The sequence below is a fragment of the Copadichromis virginalis genome, linkage group LG19 (genome assembly GCF_057382275.1).
Source record: "Copadichromis virginalis isolate Kocher_CV1m ecotype Utaka linkage group LG19, C_Virginalis_male_GT1.1, whole genome shotgun sequence".
NCBI lineage: Eukaryota > Metazoa > Chordata > Actinopteri > Cichliformes > Cichlidae > Copadichromis > Copadichromis virginalis.
The window spans coordinates 1,755,720-1,774,429 of NC_140636.1; the positions used below are offsets into that span (position 1 = coordinate 1,755,720).

The 18,710-nt window shown below is 41.2% G+C and overlaps 1 protein-coding gene across 8 annotated transcripts in view; it reads right to left on the reverse strand.

The window, feature by feature from the left end:
* The window catches only part of nrxn3a (neurexin 3a), a 209,377-nt gene that overhangs the window by 79,474 nt on the left and 111,193 nt on the right, over window positions 1-18,710 (reverse strand). For 7 of the 8 annotated variants that reach the window (XR_014916650.1, XR_014916649.1, XR_014916648.1 and 4 more), the window contains exons 9-12: window positions 15,582-15,729; window positions 14,966-15,349; window positions 3,335-3,538; window positions 1,574-1,600 (exon numbers count right to left, since the gene is read on the reverse strand). Coding sequence is in view for 5 of the 8 variants with exons in the window: in XM_085440779.1 (XP_085296905.1) it covers window positions 1,574-1,600; window positions 3,335-3,538; window positions 14,966-15,349; window positions 15,582-15,729 (763 nt within the window). In the remaining 3 variants the exon portion in view is untranslated. The remainder of the gene's footprint in view (window positions 1-1,573; window positions 1,601-3,334; window positions 3,539-14,965; window positions 15,350-15,581; window positions 15,730-18,710) is intronic. The other variant, XM_085440780.1, reaches the window with a different exon arrangement.

Consider the following 18,710-nt stretch of genomic DNA (forward strand, 5'->3'; position numbering starts at 1 on the left):
ATCTCCATTACCCCATTATGAGTAAAAGCAATCGTAGTGATCTTGGAAATGACTGTAAAACAGCAACAGACACACTATAAGTAGAAAGAGCTTAATGATTCATCACAGCTAGCCTGAAAAATGCTTAGAAAGTTCCCTAACATGACAAACTATCCTGCGAACTAGTTTCCTCTGAAAAACACGCTTTCTTCAATAAATAGTCAAATATTACATTTAATTAAAAGACTGTTTGATTTTTCAGTCTTTTGAATCTGGGTTTGTGTTAGGAGTGTAAAGTACACCCGTTGTCAGTCAGTACTCAGCTAGTTGTCATTAGCATGCATATTACTTATGGAAACACAAATTTCAGTTTAAAAAACTGTCTCGTTGTACAGAAAAAGTAATGGACTGAAAATGTCCACCTGATGAAACAACATGTGAATTTTTCCTTGGATTTATATTTCTCTATTAGTGTGCTTTGAAAAATAAGGAGTGATAGCTCCTAGTTCTACATGGGTTTTATCATAGCATTATTATGGATATTATCAATGTTTTAACAAACACTCAAATTCAAAATGATTCACAAAATTCAATTTTTATGGTTACATCGTTTAGCTTGTCAAGTTTTCCCCTGAAATAAGGCTTTAATATTTGATGTTTATAAATTCCTCACATAAAATCAAAGGTAGTTCATGAGCACTCATGTGCTGGGCATGAACGCTTACACACCTAATTACTTTAGTCCCTTTAGTTTAAATCTGAGTGCTTTCAGTCGTGTTCCACTGAAGACAGAGGCTTGTATGATTTAGTCAAGTTCATCATTTTGGTGCTAACCAATAATGACAGATTAATAATAATCGTTTAATAATAACTTACCTTGTTCAGTGTCATTTACCTACATCAGTGTTAACTTCAGGCTATTACTGCACTCTTTAGAGAACAATATGTACTAACTTACAGCTAAAGCACAAGCTCTACACCAGCAATTTCTATTGGTTTGCTACCACAGAACATAACAGTTACTCATCCTTTTCATACATTCTTACCAAATTTCATATTTATCTTCATCTAATTTTAATTTCCATCTTGTGAGGTAACACCAAAAGGTTGTTCATCTACCGTACCAGTGTCTCCATTACTGAGGCAATATGGTGCCATAGCGCCAAACTGGACGACAAATGTCAGTAGTACTCTGCTAGTATTGGCTCTCAATTATTATTTCCCACTCTGTACCAAAGAAGGTGGCAACTATAGTGAAATATACTGTATTTACTGTATATTCACGTTTTTTCTCCTAAGGAAGGTAAGAGTAATTTAATCTCATAAAAGCTTCTTTAAATATTGGTTATGTAGAGTATAGAGGAAACAGAAGACTGATTTTATCTGTGATCCTCTGGCATATATAAAATGAGGAATTATGTCATCACCATTTAATTTCACTGAGTCTGTTTCTACTGCTTTATGTTGCTCAAACTCACCCTTCAAATAAGAAGATGTTGGATTTTGAAAAATTACATTTCTTTCTTCTTTAAAAAACAAAAAACATCGATATCATTAACAAACAAAACAAAATGAAACTTGAGTGTTAACTTACTGGAGTTACAGTTTATCCTGATACAGTCTAGATGGGGAAGAATAAATGACAGATGAAATTGCATCCTTCAAGGTTACTGCTGCAGACATCCAAAAACAAAAAATCCACCCTTCCGGGGACGTACACATGCAGTAAGGCAGCCATTTCATCCCATTGGTCTATCTTTAGAATGATCTCTAAGTCAAACAATCATGTAATAAATATAACATGTCATTACTCAATACATTAATTTCTGCTCTTTTGTTAATCAACAGTGCTGTAATTAATAATTGTGCTATATTTACATAAAAATGGCCACTTGTAATACCAGCTACATGGGTTTTCCGACCCAACACTATTTGACTTTGCATTTAAATCAAAGCCTCCGCACCAGTGAAATTGCCTCAGTTACTTAATAAAAACAAACAATAATTATAAATGGATCTGATATTCAAACAGATTTTTTTTTTAAATAAACGTTTGTAACTGAGAAAAAGCAAGTTCATTATCTGAACTAAGGCCAGAATAACTGCCGCACACTGCGACAGCGAGGGTTGGTCACCATGTGGCTGGTGGTTTCATGTGTCGTCAACCGCAACAGAAAAGTGGGAGCAAACAGCCACGATCCAGTCAGCACCAGCACCGTGCAGAAGCACAGGAACCCCAAGCATCAAAACTCCTGCTATACTGTTCCTGCATGTCGCTACGCTCCATCAAAGGGTCAGGCTACTAACATTAACACTTAGTACAAAACTACATGGATTAATATGGGATAGAAAGTCATATAAAGTACTGACCAATTGGCGCTTCATTTTTGAAATTAAAAACAAGAGTATGCCTCATAAAATTCATCTAAATGGTATACAACTTCCACCGTTAATCAAACAAGACAAACTGTATGTACGATATAGAACAGACAAAATGCAGTTTGTGACTCGTGTTTCTTTGCCATTTCTTCTTCTTGTCTTTTCTTTTTAACATTGGGGTTGCAGCTACCTGTAGGTTTTGCTGGGCTCTGTTCTCGGGCTGTTCGCCTGACGGGCCGCAGGCTTAAGGCCTTTGAAGGTGTGAATACCATCTTTTGACAAAGCATGATGGGAAATGGAGTTGATGGGAAAACAAGCAAAAGGAAGACGCTGAAAAACCACAAAATTTAATAACAAAAAGAAACTATCATGAGCAACAAAAAACAAAAAGACACCCAGAACAACAGCAGGGTGACACAGAAATTACCTGATGTCAGACACAAAAATGAAGGTCGTAGAAAGAAAACTTGTTCCTTTTATATCCTATCCTGCTGAATGATGGATCAGTGGTTATTCTTACTACGGATTACATCTGAGAAAATCTCAGCACAGTCTGTTCTTTAAAAAAATAGATAAAATAAAAACAACAAAATGAAACCAGATATAGAACCTGTTTATGATGTGTATTCTACTTATTTTGCTTTTACTGTCTCAAAGGTTCTATAAACAAAAGTGAGTACACGTTTCTGGTTCAAAGGTTTCCAAACATATTTAATAGTGAAGTAAAATGTATGTATTTTTAAATGTTTCCAGTAATTGCTGTCTGGTGATTTATGCACACATTAACAGCCATGCAAAAGAGAACTGATTGCTGTTCTAAAGATGGTTGAAATCTTTGAGGGATCACTGTGATGAGTAACCAATGAAAAGACGAAAAAAAAGAGAATAGAAAAGGAGAAGTTACCGCTCGACGGTAAACCATCTCACAGTGAAGGTGGAGGTGTAGTGGCAGATGGCTGGGTGGGGCATACGATACCTAGATTGACCGTGAGTTTGACGCGACTCCCGTCCAACTCCAGCCGTAGCGTGTCGGCTGAGTCTCGGGAGGTAGTGGCCATGAGGAGACCATAAGCCCGCTGGGAGCGAAACCGCAAAGACACATCCTCAGCTTCAGTATGCATGATGGTCGGCATCACAACCTTCATATACATGCTGCCATCATAGGAGAGGATTGAAGCCTCTGGAAGAGAAAGTCAGGAACAGAAGTAAAATACATTTATGTGTTTTTTTTTTCTCTTACTATTGTTCTCCCACAGAAAGGAAGTATGATAAGTCCTCGCCATCAAACTGGTCCTACAAGAGAAAGGCACTGGCTGGAAGGAGCATGCCTTTGTAGTACAGACAGATCCCAAAACCTTGCATATCCCCGGACTGCAAAGTATTACAATGCTCATCGGGCCAGGTGGATATTATCCACCTCTACCAGATTTAACCTCAACATTAGCTATCGACCAAGGTCCTGTAACATCAAACCTGATGTGCTGTCCCAGAAAGTCTGGTCCCCTTTCACTGGACTGCATCATTGGTTCCCTGAGTTGGGAGATTGAGTCCCTGCTCTGGGATGCTCAGCTGGATAAGCCTGACACCAGAAATGGGCCACCCAGCTGTCTCCACATCCCTTTAAGGTTTATCCCCAGGTAACACACTGAGCCCATCTGGTAACACTGTCATCTTAACCATCATCAATCGCTTCTCCAAAGCTGTCCATTTTGTTGCTCTCCCCAAGCTTCCTTTAGCTCTAGAAATTGCCTCGCTGCTTACTGACCACATCCTCTGGCTTCATGGAATCCCCTTCGACATTGTTTTGGATTGTGCGCCTCAATTCACCACTCGTGTTTGGAGTGAGTGGTGCACAACTTTGGGAGCACAGGTTAGTCCCTCTCCTGGCTTTAACAGGAATTTGAGCTGCACAGGGGAACCAGACAGGGATGTCACCTGACTCCTATGCTTTTCACTCTGTATATTGAACCACTGGCCCAAATGATCAGGCAAAGTGACTTGATTACAGGAAAAAGAAATGACCAATCAGATAAATACCATAAGCCTATTTTCAGATGATGTTATGATTTATCTGTCAAACCCAACAAACTCCTTTACTCGGTTGGTCCAAGTATTAGATATATTTAGCGAGGACTCTGGCTGTAAGATAAATATTCAGAAAACCCACATTTTCATGTTCAACCGCTTACCAGATCAGGAACTTTAATATAAAGTAAATTGGGGAGCTAAATAACTTAAATATTTGGGTGTAGCTATAAACGAAAACCAGACAAAACTATATCAAACCAACTATGACTATAATGATGGTAACTTTGACATTGACAGATGGTTTTCCTACCAATTCAGATTAAATGATAGAATAAGGGTGATAAAGATGAATATACTGCCACAATTACTAAACCTATTTTCATCAGTGCCAATAGAAGCACCAAAAATTAAATTACAAAAATGGGATGAACTCATCTCCAAATTGGTATTCATTCAGCTCTTGTTAACATATTTGAATATACAATTTCCACGGTCATTTCAGATCCTATACTTGGGTCATCTTAAAGGAAATGTGCATCCAAAGGACGAATACCTGTTTAAGATTCTCCTGGTAGCGGCAAAGAAAACTAATTAAGAAACTATGAAACTATGAAACACAGAGCTATAGAGAATAGGTAACTGTGGTTGAGGAGATCCTGGTTATTGACACATTCACATACAGACTGGAAATAAAATAAAAATACTTTCTAAAAGACTGAATCAAATGGTTGGCTTGCAAAGTGAAGGAAGGCCATAGGTAATTAAAATTATATATACATTACTGATGAGTGAGAGAGAGCTGCCTAATGTAGTGGGGGGGGATTCAGTGTTGACCAGCCGCTTGAAGATTTGTACCAGACAGATAGAGACCACCAGTATACACCAGCTGTACTCCACCGAATCGTCCAAGGCGTATTCTCAGTGGCAGGGGACCAATATGAGAACAATCCCACCAAGGCTGGAGACGGAACAATACTGGAAGACCATATGGGACAAATGCAACCCATGACAACCATGCTTGTGGAGCTAAGAGCACACAAGGTCCAGCAACTATCACATTGGTAGACATGTCCAGAGCTGGACTGCACCAGGCCCTGACATGATTCACACCTACTGGCTAAAGAAGCTAATTCCACTCCATGAGCATCTAGCAGCACAAATAAACCAGTTCCTAATGGACGAGACACACCTGAAATGGCTAACCAAAGGCTAACCGAAGGCTAACTGAAGGCTAACCGATGCATCCCCAGAAGGGAATGGTCCCATTGACCTATCGGCCAGTAACCTGCCTCAGTACCATATGGAAGCTCCTATCAGGCATCATCGAGGCTAAGACGAACAGGCACATGGTTCAATTCATTCATTCATTCAAGACACTAGAGGGGCAAAACACAGCTACTGGCAGATATACTGGTGACTCAAAACTGTGAGACCAGACTGACCAACCTGTGCACCACCTGGATTGATACAAAAAAGTTCTAGGAATACCAGTAACTTTACAAGAAATGAGGAATTTGATGGGGATGTGTTGACAAGCCAGCTCCAAACCAATAACACAAGTCACCATCAACTGCAGGACGCAAAAGGAGATACTCTGTCCCCACTGCTGTCTTGCACAGGCCTGAACTCCCTCAGTGAGATCATTAACAAGACTGGATATGGATACCAATTATGGAATGGAGCAATAGTTGGCCACCTCCTCTTCATGGATGATATCAAGCTGTAGGCCACAGTTGTTTATCAAAGTCCAGTGTTGTACTTTATGGTTTGCCTCTACGTATAGATAACAGATATATCCTTTTTACAAAAATCAACTGAAATATCTAACATTTTGTGTACATGCATTCCCTTTGATTGCTTTATTAGTAATATTACTGAATATTTGTAGTAATTTGTCACTGCACAGTCAGATTACATTTAACTTCAGAGTCAAAGTGTTTGAAACAACCAAATAGAAAAACTGTAAAGCTAAAAAAAGAAGAATTTAAATTGCCTAGTTTCACACAACTCTAAACCTAATCTAAATGGGCCACCAGTGATATCATTCTTTATTTCTCTACCTAAAGAAAAATCCATTTCATTGAGCTCACTTTACACTCTTGCTTTCTGTAGTCAAACCTCTCTTTCCTAAACCCTCTAAGGCTGATTGCCATTTTCTTGCATTCTCATTGCATCAATCAGATTACGGTGATTATTTGTCCTGTCACAGTAGCTTAATTTGATAAATGATCTGATAATATGCTGAAGCATTTCATGTCCTCTAAATGCCCTTTGTTCAGTTTATCTGCGTGACTGGGATGCTGTAGTTCTATCACATGGCCACAAGGTGGAGACACAGTCCATCTATCTGTTGGAAAGTCCTGTAGGTAAATTAGGGTGGGTGTGGCTCACTGAGAAACAAATGTGTAAATTAAAATATGGATAATGATTGGATAAAGCTAAGCTGAGGAAAAGTAAAGCTTGAGTAGGTAAAAGGCATGTGCGTCCACACTGGTGGAGTCTGAATAAATCTGCATATCACTTACTAAGATCTGATAAAATCAATTACTTTCTCATCTCCAATAGTCTCATGCACCACCTTACTTTTTGCAGATAGGTCAGGGTAACCAAGTGAAATAACAGCTACATTCCCCCATATGCTTATTTTATGTTTGTGTTAGAATGTTGAGTCTCTAAAGCCTAAAACATTTCCTGTGTTGTTCCACATAAAGTTCAATTTAAGTTTATTTCTATGGCACCAAATCAGAACAAAAGTTGCCTCAAGGCGCTTTAAAGTGTACAGTAAAGCCCTACAATAATACAAAGAAAACAGAGAAAATCCCAACAATCACATGACCCCCTATGAGCAAGCACAGTGGCGTGAGTGGGAAGAAAAAATATGCATAATAAAGGAGTGATAGACATACTAGTGCAGACCCAGAAGAAGAACTGAAATCATCCTCTTTTCCTTTTTCTTTTTGACACTGGACTCTAGATGAGTTGCTTTACATTATTCACAGTTTTAAAAATGTCTTGCCGAGCACACCCACAAGTTCATCAATTATGTGAAATGAGTTGTTTTAACTCGTGCCTTCTCTGAAGCCAGTTTTCTTCTGATATGCTAGCCCACATTTATACATTTTATTGCCGGAAGTATTTGCTCGTCAACCTTCACGTGAACTTGAGTGACATCCTTATTAATTCATAGGGTTACATATGAGGTCAACCAACCCTATGCAGATATAACTTGAACTCTTCTGGGAAGGCTTTCCACGAGGTTTAGGAGTGTGTTTATAGGTTCCTCTTTCAGAAGCACATTTGTAAGGTCAGACAATGATGCTGGATTAATTCCAGCATCATATTTTTTGTTCCTAGGTTTTGTCCTATATTCTGAGTTTCTGTGTTCTTTATCCAGTTCTTATTATCTGAGTTCTTATTATGATTTCTTTCTTGGTCCTTGTGTAGTTTCCAGTATTTCCTAGTTTAGTAATTCATGTTTCTAGTTCTTAGACTCTTTTCTTAGGTGGTTCCCTTTTTGGCCTTGTTCTTGTTCTTAGCACTGTTTATATAGTGTCCTTTCAAGCTCCCCTGTATATAGTTCTTTATTTCTCCATGTTTGTGTGTTTTACTCTCCATCTGTGTTTATGAGTTATGTTCAGTTTTGCATCCTTTCCCTTTTCACGTAATGAAACAGTGTCCACTGGCCTACAAGTAGCTCTTCTGCGTTGTGTTTCCCCGATGTATAAATCATGGCAATCCTCCTGGCACTTAACAGCATACACTACAAAACTCTGTTTGTGTCGGGGCAACCAATTTTTGGCGCAGTGTGTTTTGGGGTTTAAAAGCCAAAGAGATGCAGTGTTTATAGAAAATGTGTCTCAACTGTTACTCCTGACACGTACGGGATCACTACAGGTTTTCTCTTGGGCAGCGGTTGTCCTTCTCTCCTGGATCATCTGCAGCTTTCTTTAGGAGCCTTCCCAGCTTTGACAAAAGTCCAGCTGAGATAACCACATTTACTCAGGGCCTTCTTGATGTTCTTCTGCCTCCCTGGCTGCTGTGTCAGTGGGGATGGTGTTCGCTCTGTGTTGTAGCGTCCTGATGACTCCCAGTTTGTGCTCCAGTGGATGATGAGAGTCAAACCTTAAATACTGATCTGTATGTGTAGGTTTACTGTACACGCCAGCTTTAGATGTCCCCCATTACTGATGGAAATCTCAGTCTAAGAAGGCTAACCTGCCACTTTTCATATCCTCCCTTTGATGTCTTGGTCCACCAAGTTAATGTGATCAGTGAAATTTGGTACGTCCTGAGATTTGATTTTCACCCAGGTGTCATCCTGATACCTGGATAGGGTAGCAAAGCCCTCTTTTCCACTTCTTCCATGTACAAATTGGCCACAATGGATGAAACTGGGGAGCCCATGGCACACCCATGTTTCTGCCTGTAGTACTGACCCTTATATGTGAAATAGGTGGAAGGTTTTTGGGATGTTCCTTTCGAAAGGAGCCAGTTGAGGTGGTTCCGCTGGGCGCCTCCTGGGTGAGGTGTTCCGGGCATGTCCCACCAGGAGGAGGCCCCGGGGCAGACCCAGGACACACTGGAGAGATTATATCTCTCGGCTGGCCTGGGAACGCCTTGGTGTTCACCTGGATAAGCTGGAGGAGAAGGCTGGGGAGAGGGAGGTCTGGGCCTCTCTGCTTGGGCTGCTGCCCCTGCGACCCGGCCCCGGATAAAGTGGAAAAAAATGGGATGTGGTGTTCAGAGTAACCTACCTACTGGCTGATGATTGAAGCCAGACACTGTGAGATGTTATAGGTAACCGAGTTGATCATTCAGACTTATGATCATTTGAATGGTACTCATGACCAGTCATCAATGGCCATTGCGTGACAATTTGAAGATTAATGATCAAGGATCTGACCTCACAGCCACAGTTCATTCAGTGGGCTGGTTCAGTCATTGTGCAAAGGTGTGTTTATAAGAGTGGGGAAACCTGCAGTCAGCTGAGACTGAAGAAGTCACTTGGATGAGTAACGAAACGTTTCTCCCACTGAAAACGTCCAGATAAACAGACTTTTTGGGATGTTCCTGTATACTTTGCCTGCTGCTTGTTGATGGCCTTCCGTGTATGCCCTGCTTGCTAGGATCTTGCTGTTATATGCTGGACTGTCTCAGACGCATTGTTGTACAGCCTGCACCTGGGTCTTGGATGGTGTGGTAGACCTTAGCCTTTGTGGCTCTTGTGCTTAGAGCTTGTTCCGGTGCTGCCATGATAAGTGGCTCTGTGCTATCTTTTAGTCCAGCATTGTACAGCAACTGGTAGGATTTCTCTATATTAGCCGCTTCTATCTGCCGTTGGTTCATCCTGTGCAGGGACCCGTCCTTCTATAATGGTTCCTCTTCTTTCTCAGGTTTTTGCTGCCTGAGATATTCACTAAGCACACTATCAGTTGCTGCCAGCTTGATGATTTACTCATGGATCTTTGCTGTTTCATCTTGGATAGTGGTTCTGACACTCACTCGTCCTCTGCCTCCTTCCCTACATTTGACATACAGTTTCAGGATTTGGGTTGAATCCCTCTATACAGGGTAAGGCACTTTCTTGTCTTTATGTCAGTGGCTTCTCTCTCCTCCTTTGGCTAGCTTATTACCCCACCAGGGTAACTGATGACAGACAGGGCGTAGGTGTTGATTGCCTGGATGTTGTTCTTCCAATTCAGCTGACTCCTAAGAACCTGCCTTATTCTCTGCTAGTATTTGGTGGTTGCAACTTTCTAGTGGCCTCATGATTTCCATTTGCAATTTGCGATTCCAAGGCAATTGTAGCTGTCCTCAGTGTCTGCAATATTGGCTCCATGTACCACAGTCCTCTCAGTTCTGATTATCTTCTCTTTGTTAATATCAGAGTACACTTCTCTAGTCAGAATGACATTTTGATGTAATTGTAATCGTATCATTACATACAGCAGTGGGGAGAGAGGGATGCCAGTGCAGATTGTCCGTGTGTGGGATGTGATGCTCCTCAGCCTTGCCTGCTTCTTCCTGTCCATCAGGAACCTGGTGATCCACTGATAGGTGGAGCCGGGCACAGTACGTTGTGTGAGCTTCTGGTGGAGGATGTCTGGGATTATGGTGTTGAAGGCCAAGCTGAAGTCCACGAGTATCCTTGTGTATGTCCCAGATTGATAAATTGATGCTGGAGGTAGTGCAATTCGATATTGGCTGCATCCTTGGATGGTCTGTAGGCCCAGAATGCAAATTGCAGGGGGTTCTGCGGGGGTCTGCGATGTTCTACAAGTAGCTTAACACCAGTCTTTCACTTTATGACCACAGACGTCAGGGTGACAGGTCTGTAGTCATTTAATCCTGTGATGGCGGACTTTTTTGGGAGCAGGATGATGGTGCATTTGAAGCAGGAGGGCACTTCAAACAGCTCCAGCCTTTCAGACAGGAAGGGGACATACTGTCAGATCCCAGAGCTTTCCTGGTCTTCTGTCTTTGGAAGAGCTTGCACACATCTTCCTCACAAATCTTTAGTGTAGGCATGGGGTCAGAGGAGAAGGAGGTGAAGGCTGCAGGTATTTTTGCCTAAGAGTGAGGTGCAGTGGCGTGACCAGCGGGGGTGGCCTGGACCAGACTGGCCACCCCAGGTGCCACCCCGAAGCTAAAACAATAAAATTCAATCAAATATCAAATGTACGATTTTGTTTTCACGGTGAAGCTCAGATATCCAAGTGGAAGTGAATGCAGCATCGGCTTCTGCACTATGAGCATCACGTTAGCAAAGGTAGGAGAGCCAAGCACGAAAGAGGCAGAAAACAATTTTTCTGCGAAAGAAAATGAGGAGAGAATAAATGTCCCGGTAAGTAATATTAAGTTTGTTGAGTTTAGTAAACTTTAAATTAGAATACCAAGGAAAAAATAACACTTAAAGAATTATTGCAACCGTCGAATATTTCCGACAGTAGGCTGCTGGGGGGAACTAGCATAAGAGTTATGAGTTATAAGATATAATCCAAGTCGTAACATTGCTGTATGGAGCTGCAGATTTGGTTGCAGGTTAACATAGCTGGACTGGCCATCGGGCATACCGGGCATTTGCCCGGTGGGCTGATGACTTTTTTATTTATTTTTTTGTAAAGGCATGAACAATGAGAGGTGGTGGATTGGCCAGATGCTGGCAGATGTGTAAAATGTAAAAATAACTCGGTTGTTTGGTGGTGGCTATGGCGGAGCTTCCACAGAGGCCAGCAGGTGGATGAGGGAAAGGGGAGGCAGGAGGAGCAGAGCCCCGAGGCAGCCGCCAGTCCGAGTGTCAGGTGAACTGAACTTCAGGTAAGAAGTTATGACCTGCAGTCTCTCTGGGTCAGATATAAACCAAGTTTAGGTGGAGTTTATTTTCGTTATGCTGACTTTTTACCCTCAGTTGCAATAACTCGTACTGCGTTCTAGCCAGCTTGACAGAGTTTATATACAGCTGGGTGGGTGCTATGATGTTACTGATAGTGAACTTTATTTTATTCATAAGGTTAGTTAGTAGAGTTGCCAACAGCTCCTTAAAAATGGAATGGTCCCTCAATCAGAGAAAATATTACACGTTTCGTATTGAGCTGAGAAGAGACGCAGTTTGTCCCGGACTTTAGCTAGAATGAAAAAAAGACACAAAGCTGGAGTTATTCTGTCGTTACGCTGCACAGCTGCCTCTTCTTCTCTCATTCTCTCCCCTCCCTCTCCTGTTGCTACTTATCATGAAACTGATCAATGATCAGCTGATCAGCTTTTCTCTCTTGTTTGTTTGTCGCCCACTTTCATTCAAATATTAGTCTTTTCAGTTGTTTCTCCACTTTTTTCCTGTTTCAAAATCAAACACCAGTTTGTGAGAAGATTATCTTCTTTTTTTAACAGGCAGATAAAGTTTTGCATTGGCTAATTTGTCAATTGTTTGTTAAAGATGTTCGTATTTTAATATTCAAAAATGTTTTTGCCCAAAACGTAGGTGCACTATATGTCAGTAAAATTACTATGAAAATATTGCTGTCCTTGAATGCTGAGTAAGCACTGACAAAGCACTGATTGTATCTCTTGTACTTTATCAACGCAGTATCTAAAAACTTTGCACCGTAGTGGTTAAAATCTCATTCTAATAAGAGTTAAAAGCGCATTCGGTTATTAGGTTTATAGGATTATTGAATTATGGTTAACGGTTGGTAGATTTTTTTTTAACATTATCTGCCAATTACATCTGCCGCCCTTCTGTGTCCCTACCTGGCCCCCCAACAAAAAATTTCAAGACATGCCACTGGTGAGGTGAGGGCAAGCAGATGGGAGGTGTGAATGGTTGCAGTAAAAAGTGCTTAGGTCATCACTCAGGGTCATTTGTTGAAAAGCAGTTTTTTAGCTCTTCGCTGTAGCTCCTTTTTCCTACCCTGATCTTCTTGCTCTGTTTGTTTCTGGCCTGCTTGTACGGGGCCCAGTCCTCGCTGCTCGCTGCTGTAGGCCTTCTCCTTAGTTTCATTTTACTTTCTAGTTCTTAGGTTCTTGTTCGTTTTGGTTTGTTTCCTTTTGTGGGTCCCTGTTAGTCTGACATATCTATGATGTATGTTAAGTTCTGTCTCCCAGTCGTGTCTCTCCCTCTGTCACTTAGTGTGTGTCTCATGTTTCCTGTTTAAGTTTGTTTTAGGCTTTTAGGCTTTTGTTTCCGTTGTATGTTTCTTTCACAGCAATAAAGCTGCCTCTTTGAGTTTATCCTGTTGTGTTTTGACTCCTGTGTTTGGGTTCTTATCCTGTCTGCCACACAGCACCCCGATGACACTAGGAATACCACTAATGGTTTTAAATGTCTTTTATGTACAGACGATGGGGACTCACTGAGACTTCAATGCTGCAGAAAGTTTTCTGTACACTTTCCAAGATCTCTGCCCTTCTCAGATGTTTACACACAATTCCTTGGGCTTCATGGCTTGGTTTGTTGCAACTATGCAGCTATGGGGCCTTATAGACAGGTGTGAAATTTTCATAACCATGTCCATTCAACTGAATTTTCCACAGATGGACTCCAATCGAGTTTTAAAAACATGTGACAGATGATCAGTGATCAGGATGAACCTGAGTTCAACTTTGAGTTTTGTGGCAAAGGTGGCAAGCTTTGGGAGAGCCATGCCCAACTTATGTTAAAGATGTCACAGTACCATATCACCCCAATAGAGTAGGTTGCTCTCAGACTTCTGGCTAACTGGTGGTTCCTGTGAGATTTAAAAGTAAAATGGGATGCAGAGCTTTAAGCTTTGAGGCCCCTCTTCTATAGAACCAGCTTCTAGTTTGTATTTGTGAGACAGACACCCTCTTTACTTTCAACATTAGGCTTAATACTTCCGTTTTTGATGAAGCATATAAAATGATCTTTTGATTTGGTGTTATATAAATAAAACGAGCTGAAGAGCTGAAAAACTTTGTGTATGTTATATTTGAGTGGCCCTTGAAAATATCTAGAAAAGTATTTAATATATGAAGCTAAAATTTCACAGCAATCATCATTTGAATCATAACTCAGTGCATATACACTCCACACTGATGTCCTGCAAGCACTTCTATAACTAAAGATATAATCAGAACACTGTTCACTGATATGCTAAAAATCAGTTCAAGCTAGCAGTTTGGCTAGGGATGTGGAAATTAGTTTTCATCTCCAATTAGTCTTTATTAACCTGTCTGAACACCATGATGGAAACTGGTCAGAAGGGCAATAGTTTTAATATTGTCTGAATAAAAGTTGAATATTGTTAATTGATTTTTCTGTCACAAGAATTTTGACAGTCTGTCACACACAAAAAGAAGCAAGACAGGAGATAAGGAGAAGGGGAAAGCCCCAAGTTAGTTGAACACCCTGCATCAAATGGTAACTAATTCGGTTTAAATAATTAAACATACAGTAATTATGGATATTAAAGGTTCCTCTTGGAATTCAGTGAGCATGTTGTTCTTTTATGCTAGGCTCAAAGCTACTAAATGCAGGAATCCTGCTAATGCTGCAAATATCTTTGGGCTATATTCAGTTTAGATGTAACAAAGTTCATCTGACTGTTGTCCTCTTTACGGGTAAAATCAACAACATTTTTGTTGATGGTATATCAATAAGGCTAATTCTGCTGGAAATATTAAAATAAATCTCTCTTGTTTGCTCTTTCTGGTTTTATGTGATCTACTCTACATTGACTGTCAGTTTATTTTCTCATCTATTTAATATAAGATACTAAAACATGTGTCATACAGTACAGATGAGACAAAAGATGGAAATACTCAAGTCAAACTCAGCTGGACTCAGTCCTGCTTATGTTGTTGAAAGTGAAGCTATGCCTTGGTTCAGGTCCAGCCTAGTAAGACATCTATTAACGTAACTGATTTATCAAATGGAATGGTGTGAATCTACCAATCTACCAGCTTGCAAATCTTGCAATCAGAACTTCCTTTATAGCTGTCACAACGATTGTCCTGCTCCAGCTAGCTCCATCTGTTCAGATCGCAGTGTTACAGATAGTATGAGTATGTAAGGCTTTTGGAAGAGGACCGACCGTGTGCACATCTACACATCCACACTTACCTCTCTCACAGGTGCGTGACCAGTAGCCAGTACCAGTGCAGTCACAGATGAATCGATTCCAGCCTTCTTTGCAGACTCCTCGGTTCTTGCATGGGTAGCTCTCGCACTGCTTGCCAGGTTGTTTATTGCATGATGGTTTAATGCCAGCCCCATTTTGTGCCTCAGCAATCTGACGGATGTCCTTGCTTCGACCATCAATGAAAAGGTCACGAATACAGCCCACATAGCCATAGTTGAGCATTGCTGTCCAGAGCTCCGTGGGCAGGATGAGGTTGGTGCGGTCAGTTGGAAGCCCCCCCAAATACATGTCACCCTCCAGGTCCAGAATCTCACTCTCACCACTGGCTGTGAACGGAGTCCTTCTGCTGTTTACAGAGATGGTGCCTGAAGAGAAATTTGCAAATTTCATCATAGTGCTCCTACTCTTTGATCTTATGAGATGTGCCACCAATTTTTATTGATTTTGCCTTTCATTATAAAGGTTCCCTCACTGACATACTACTGGAGTAACAAATTCTTTCCGATTCTGATATTTGAATTTTACATTACTTCAAAAAAGATTTTTTGTATTTGTAGTCCAGTAGACTGTATACCCCATACATCTAGCCTCACTGACCTGAGCGTCCATCCCTCTGGATGTCGACATGATACCAGACCCCATCATTCACCTTTGTTTGGGTGGCCTTAACCTTGATAGTCCCAGAGCCCATATCCAGCAGCAGGTACAGGCTGCCATCCAACAGCTCCACAGCAAAGAAATCCACCTGAGCAAGAGAAAAAGAAGCTCCTTATCTGAAAAAATTAAGACAGTTACTTTTTTCTTTGGGTGCTTCTTTTTCATTTTCCTAAAATCTAAAATCTGTGTGTCAAATAATCTGACAAATACACAAAACACTCAGTTTTGGTACACTCAGGTAAGCATGGATAAAACATGAAGCAACTTCCCAAGTTTGACCTATAATTAAACCATAATTCAGTTTGTGATACCAAGAAGCAATTTCCTACAGTAGTTTTTCTTTCTTACCCTGTTGCAGTCAGTACAATGTGGCATCACTGTTTAGTTTGGTCAGTACATTTTAAACCACACTCTACCACACCCAGGTTATGTTTAGTGACAAGTGAAATTAACTTAAAACTTCCAAGCAGAAAATTGAAGCTAAGGTTAATCATGGAGTTACACAATGTTCCACGCTAAGGCCAATTCTGTGTCCTGTCATCCTGTCCTTAAAAACGCCTTGAAAGGCCTTCAGTTGATCCAAAATGATGCAGCAAGCGTCCTGATATATTGACATCTTCCTTTGGAAACAAAGCATCCCTCTTGACTTGTCTAAAGTATCCTGAAAATTTAGTTGGGTATTTGGTATACCTAGTGCAAATGTTTGAACCCAACTTATCTAAACCACTTGGAGCATCTATCAGCGCACACATTGTAGTCTCAAAGTTGGTTATACTGGAGCATGAGATATTATGCCTCTAAGTATGAGTATATTCTGAGTTTATGTCAAAAAAGTGATACCAAACGCTTCTGTAGACGCTCATATTTGAAACTAGTATGTAATTGCTCTGTCAGTACTAATTATGTTAGCAGGTCAAAGGGAAATTCCATTATATGTTAGCATTATGCTAGCGGGATGAACGCTAAATCTTTTTTCACTTATTTCTCTTGGTTATACCAGCTGTAATTTCAGTTACTAGCGTCAGTCTATACTGTGTAAGATGAGAAATATATTATGTTCGAAATATATGTTGTAATATACTTTTTTGTTATGTTTGTAGTCTTACAGCGCCTTCATTAGGGAGACAAATAAACCCTGCAATGACAACTGGAAACTTTTGCCTCTCCTTTTGAAGAACTCTTTATCTATCTGTCAAACTGGGCATCGACGTACAGGAAGGGCAGAATAGTAAAACGCTTCATTCTCATGAATCGTAGTGAGTTCTGTAAAAGAAAAGATGGACGAAACACTGGAAATGTCGAGTTCTTTATGCTCCAGCCAGCTTACATCATCATCTACTGCTGTCGACAGAGCATGAGCAAAAGCATAAAGCAGCTGCAGCAGCATTAGCTGAGGCTCAAGCTTGGGAAGCGTCTGCGCTGAGCATCCAACTGCGCTGCCACACCTTTGCCAGTCTTCTGTGCTTTGAGCCCAAAGAAAGAGTCTTGCAACTGGAGTTACGGAGGACAGCCAGCAAATAATGATCAATTTCACCATTCTCAGTCCAAGGTATGGACACCCACACCTGTAAGTGGTAGTCATTCAATTCAATTCAAAATGTATTTGTATAGCACATTTAAAAACAACAGAGTTAACCAAAGTGCTTCACAATCATTTAAGAACAAGAGACTGGATGTAACGTCACAAGAAGAGCTAGATCTGCTTTCCAGAGTGTGGTAGTGAAAGACGCCACAGCACTAAACCCCAATCCTCATCCTCAAAAAGCAGAGAGCCATGGGCTAGTGAAGGGCATGTCGGGGAGGAAAGAGAGTCAAGTGTGGCTGATGTTTCACCAAAATGCACAGAAATATGAGGAGACTCGATCAGTTCAAGTTCATGGTCCTTAACCCGACTGCTGTATCCTGCTGTACAACCAGAGAAAGGAGTCGAGATGTCTGCTGTTCTAGATGAACAAAGCAACCGCTCCTTGGCAAAACCATACTTTTTTGACATTTTCAACACTGAAGGACAGCTTGAACCGTGTTCACTGAAAACATCCTCAGGTGCTGTGGAGATAGCAGGGAGGCGAGCCCATCTATTTCATTTTATAGTCCTTTGATGGTACCACTCAGCTTCCCCTGCCTACTCTTACTGAGTGTGACATGATACCTGACAAAATCCCAGAAATTGATTCAGAGGCCAATTTCCTCCTTCTCATTGGCAGAGACATTCTGCATGCGTACAAAGTCAGAGAACAGCATAATTGTGTCCATAATGAGCCACATCATCAGCGACTCAACCTTGGTTGGGTGATCGTGGGAGAAGTGTGTCTGGGAGAGGTGCACAAGGCAGCCAACACTAGTGTATGCAAAACCAACATTCTACCAAATGGATGAGCTTCACTCTTGAGTGCATGTCCAAACAATATGCAAGTCAAAGGTTTTCACACCTCAAACCTAAGTCTTCAAAGCTCTGCACAACACCTGGAAAGTAAGAGAAGCGATCTTGGCAGTCAGGTCTCCAAAAGTTGATTCTGTTCATCTGGACGTAGCGTTTTCAGTGGGAGAAACGTTTCATCACTCATCCAGGTGACTTCTTCAGTCTCAGCTGACTGCAGGTTTCCCCAAATCTTATAAACAGTACATTTGCATAATGACTGAAACCAGCCCACTGAAGGAACAATGGGCTGGGAGGTCACTTCCATCATCATGATTATACAAATTCTCATGACCATTGATCAACAACCACTGATCAAAGATCAATGGCCATGAGTCCCAATCACAGAGAGTTGGGGAATGGCTGCAATCACAGCATTGTAAGATGGTGACAGATGTACCCTTAGGCCCCTCCTCCATTCAGAGATGGTCTTTCCCTCCTTGACTCTGCCCTCAAACCAGCGTTCCTCCCTGTCCAGGATGTTACATCCTCATCATTGAAAGAGTGTCCACTGGCCTGTAGGTGTAAATAGACTGCAGAGTCCTGGCCTGACGAGGTGGCTCTTCTGTGTTGTGCCATCCTCTTAGCCAGAGGTTGTTTGGTTTCCCCGATGTATAAATCCTGCCAATCCTCCTGGCACTTAACAACTATGT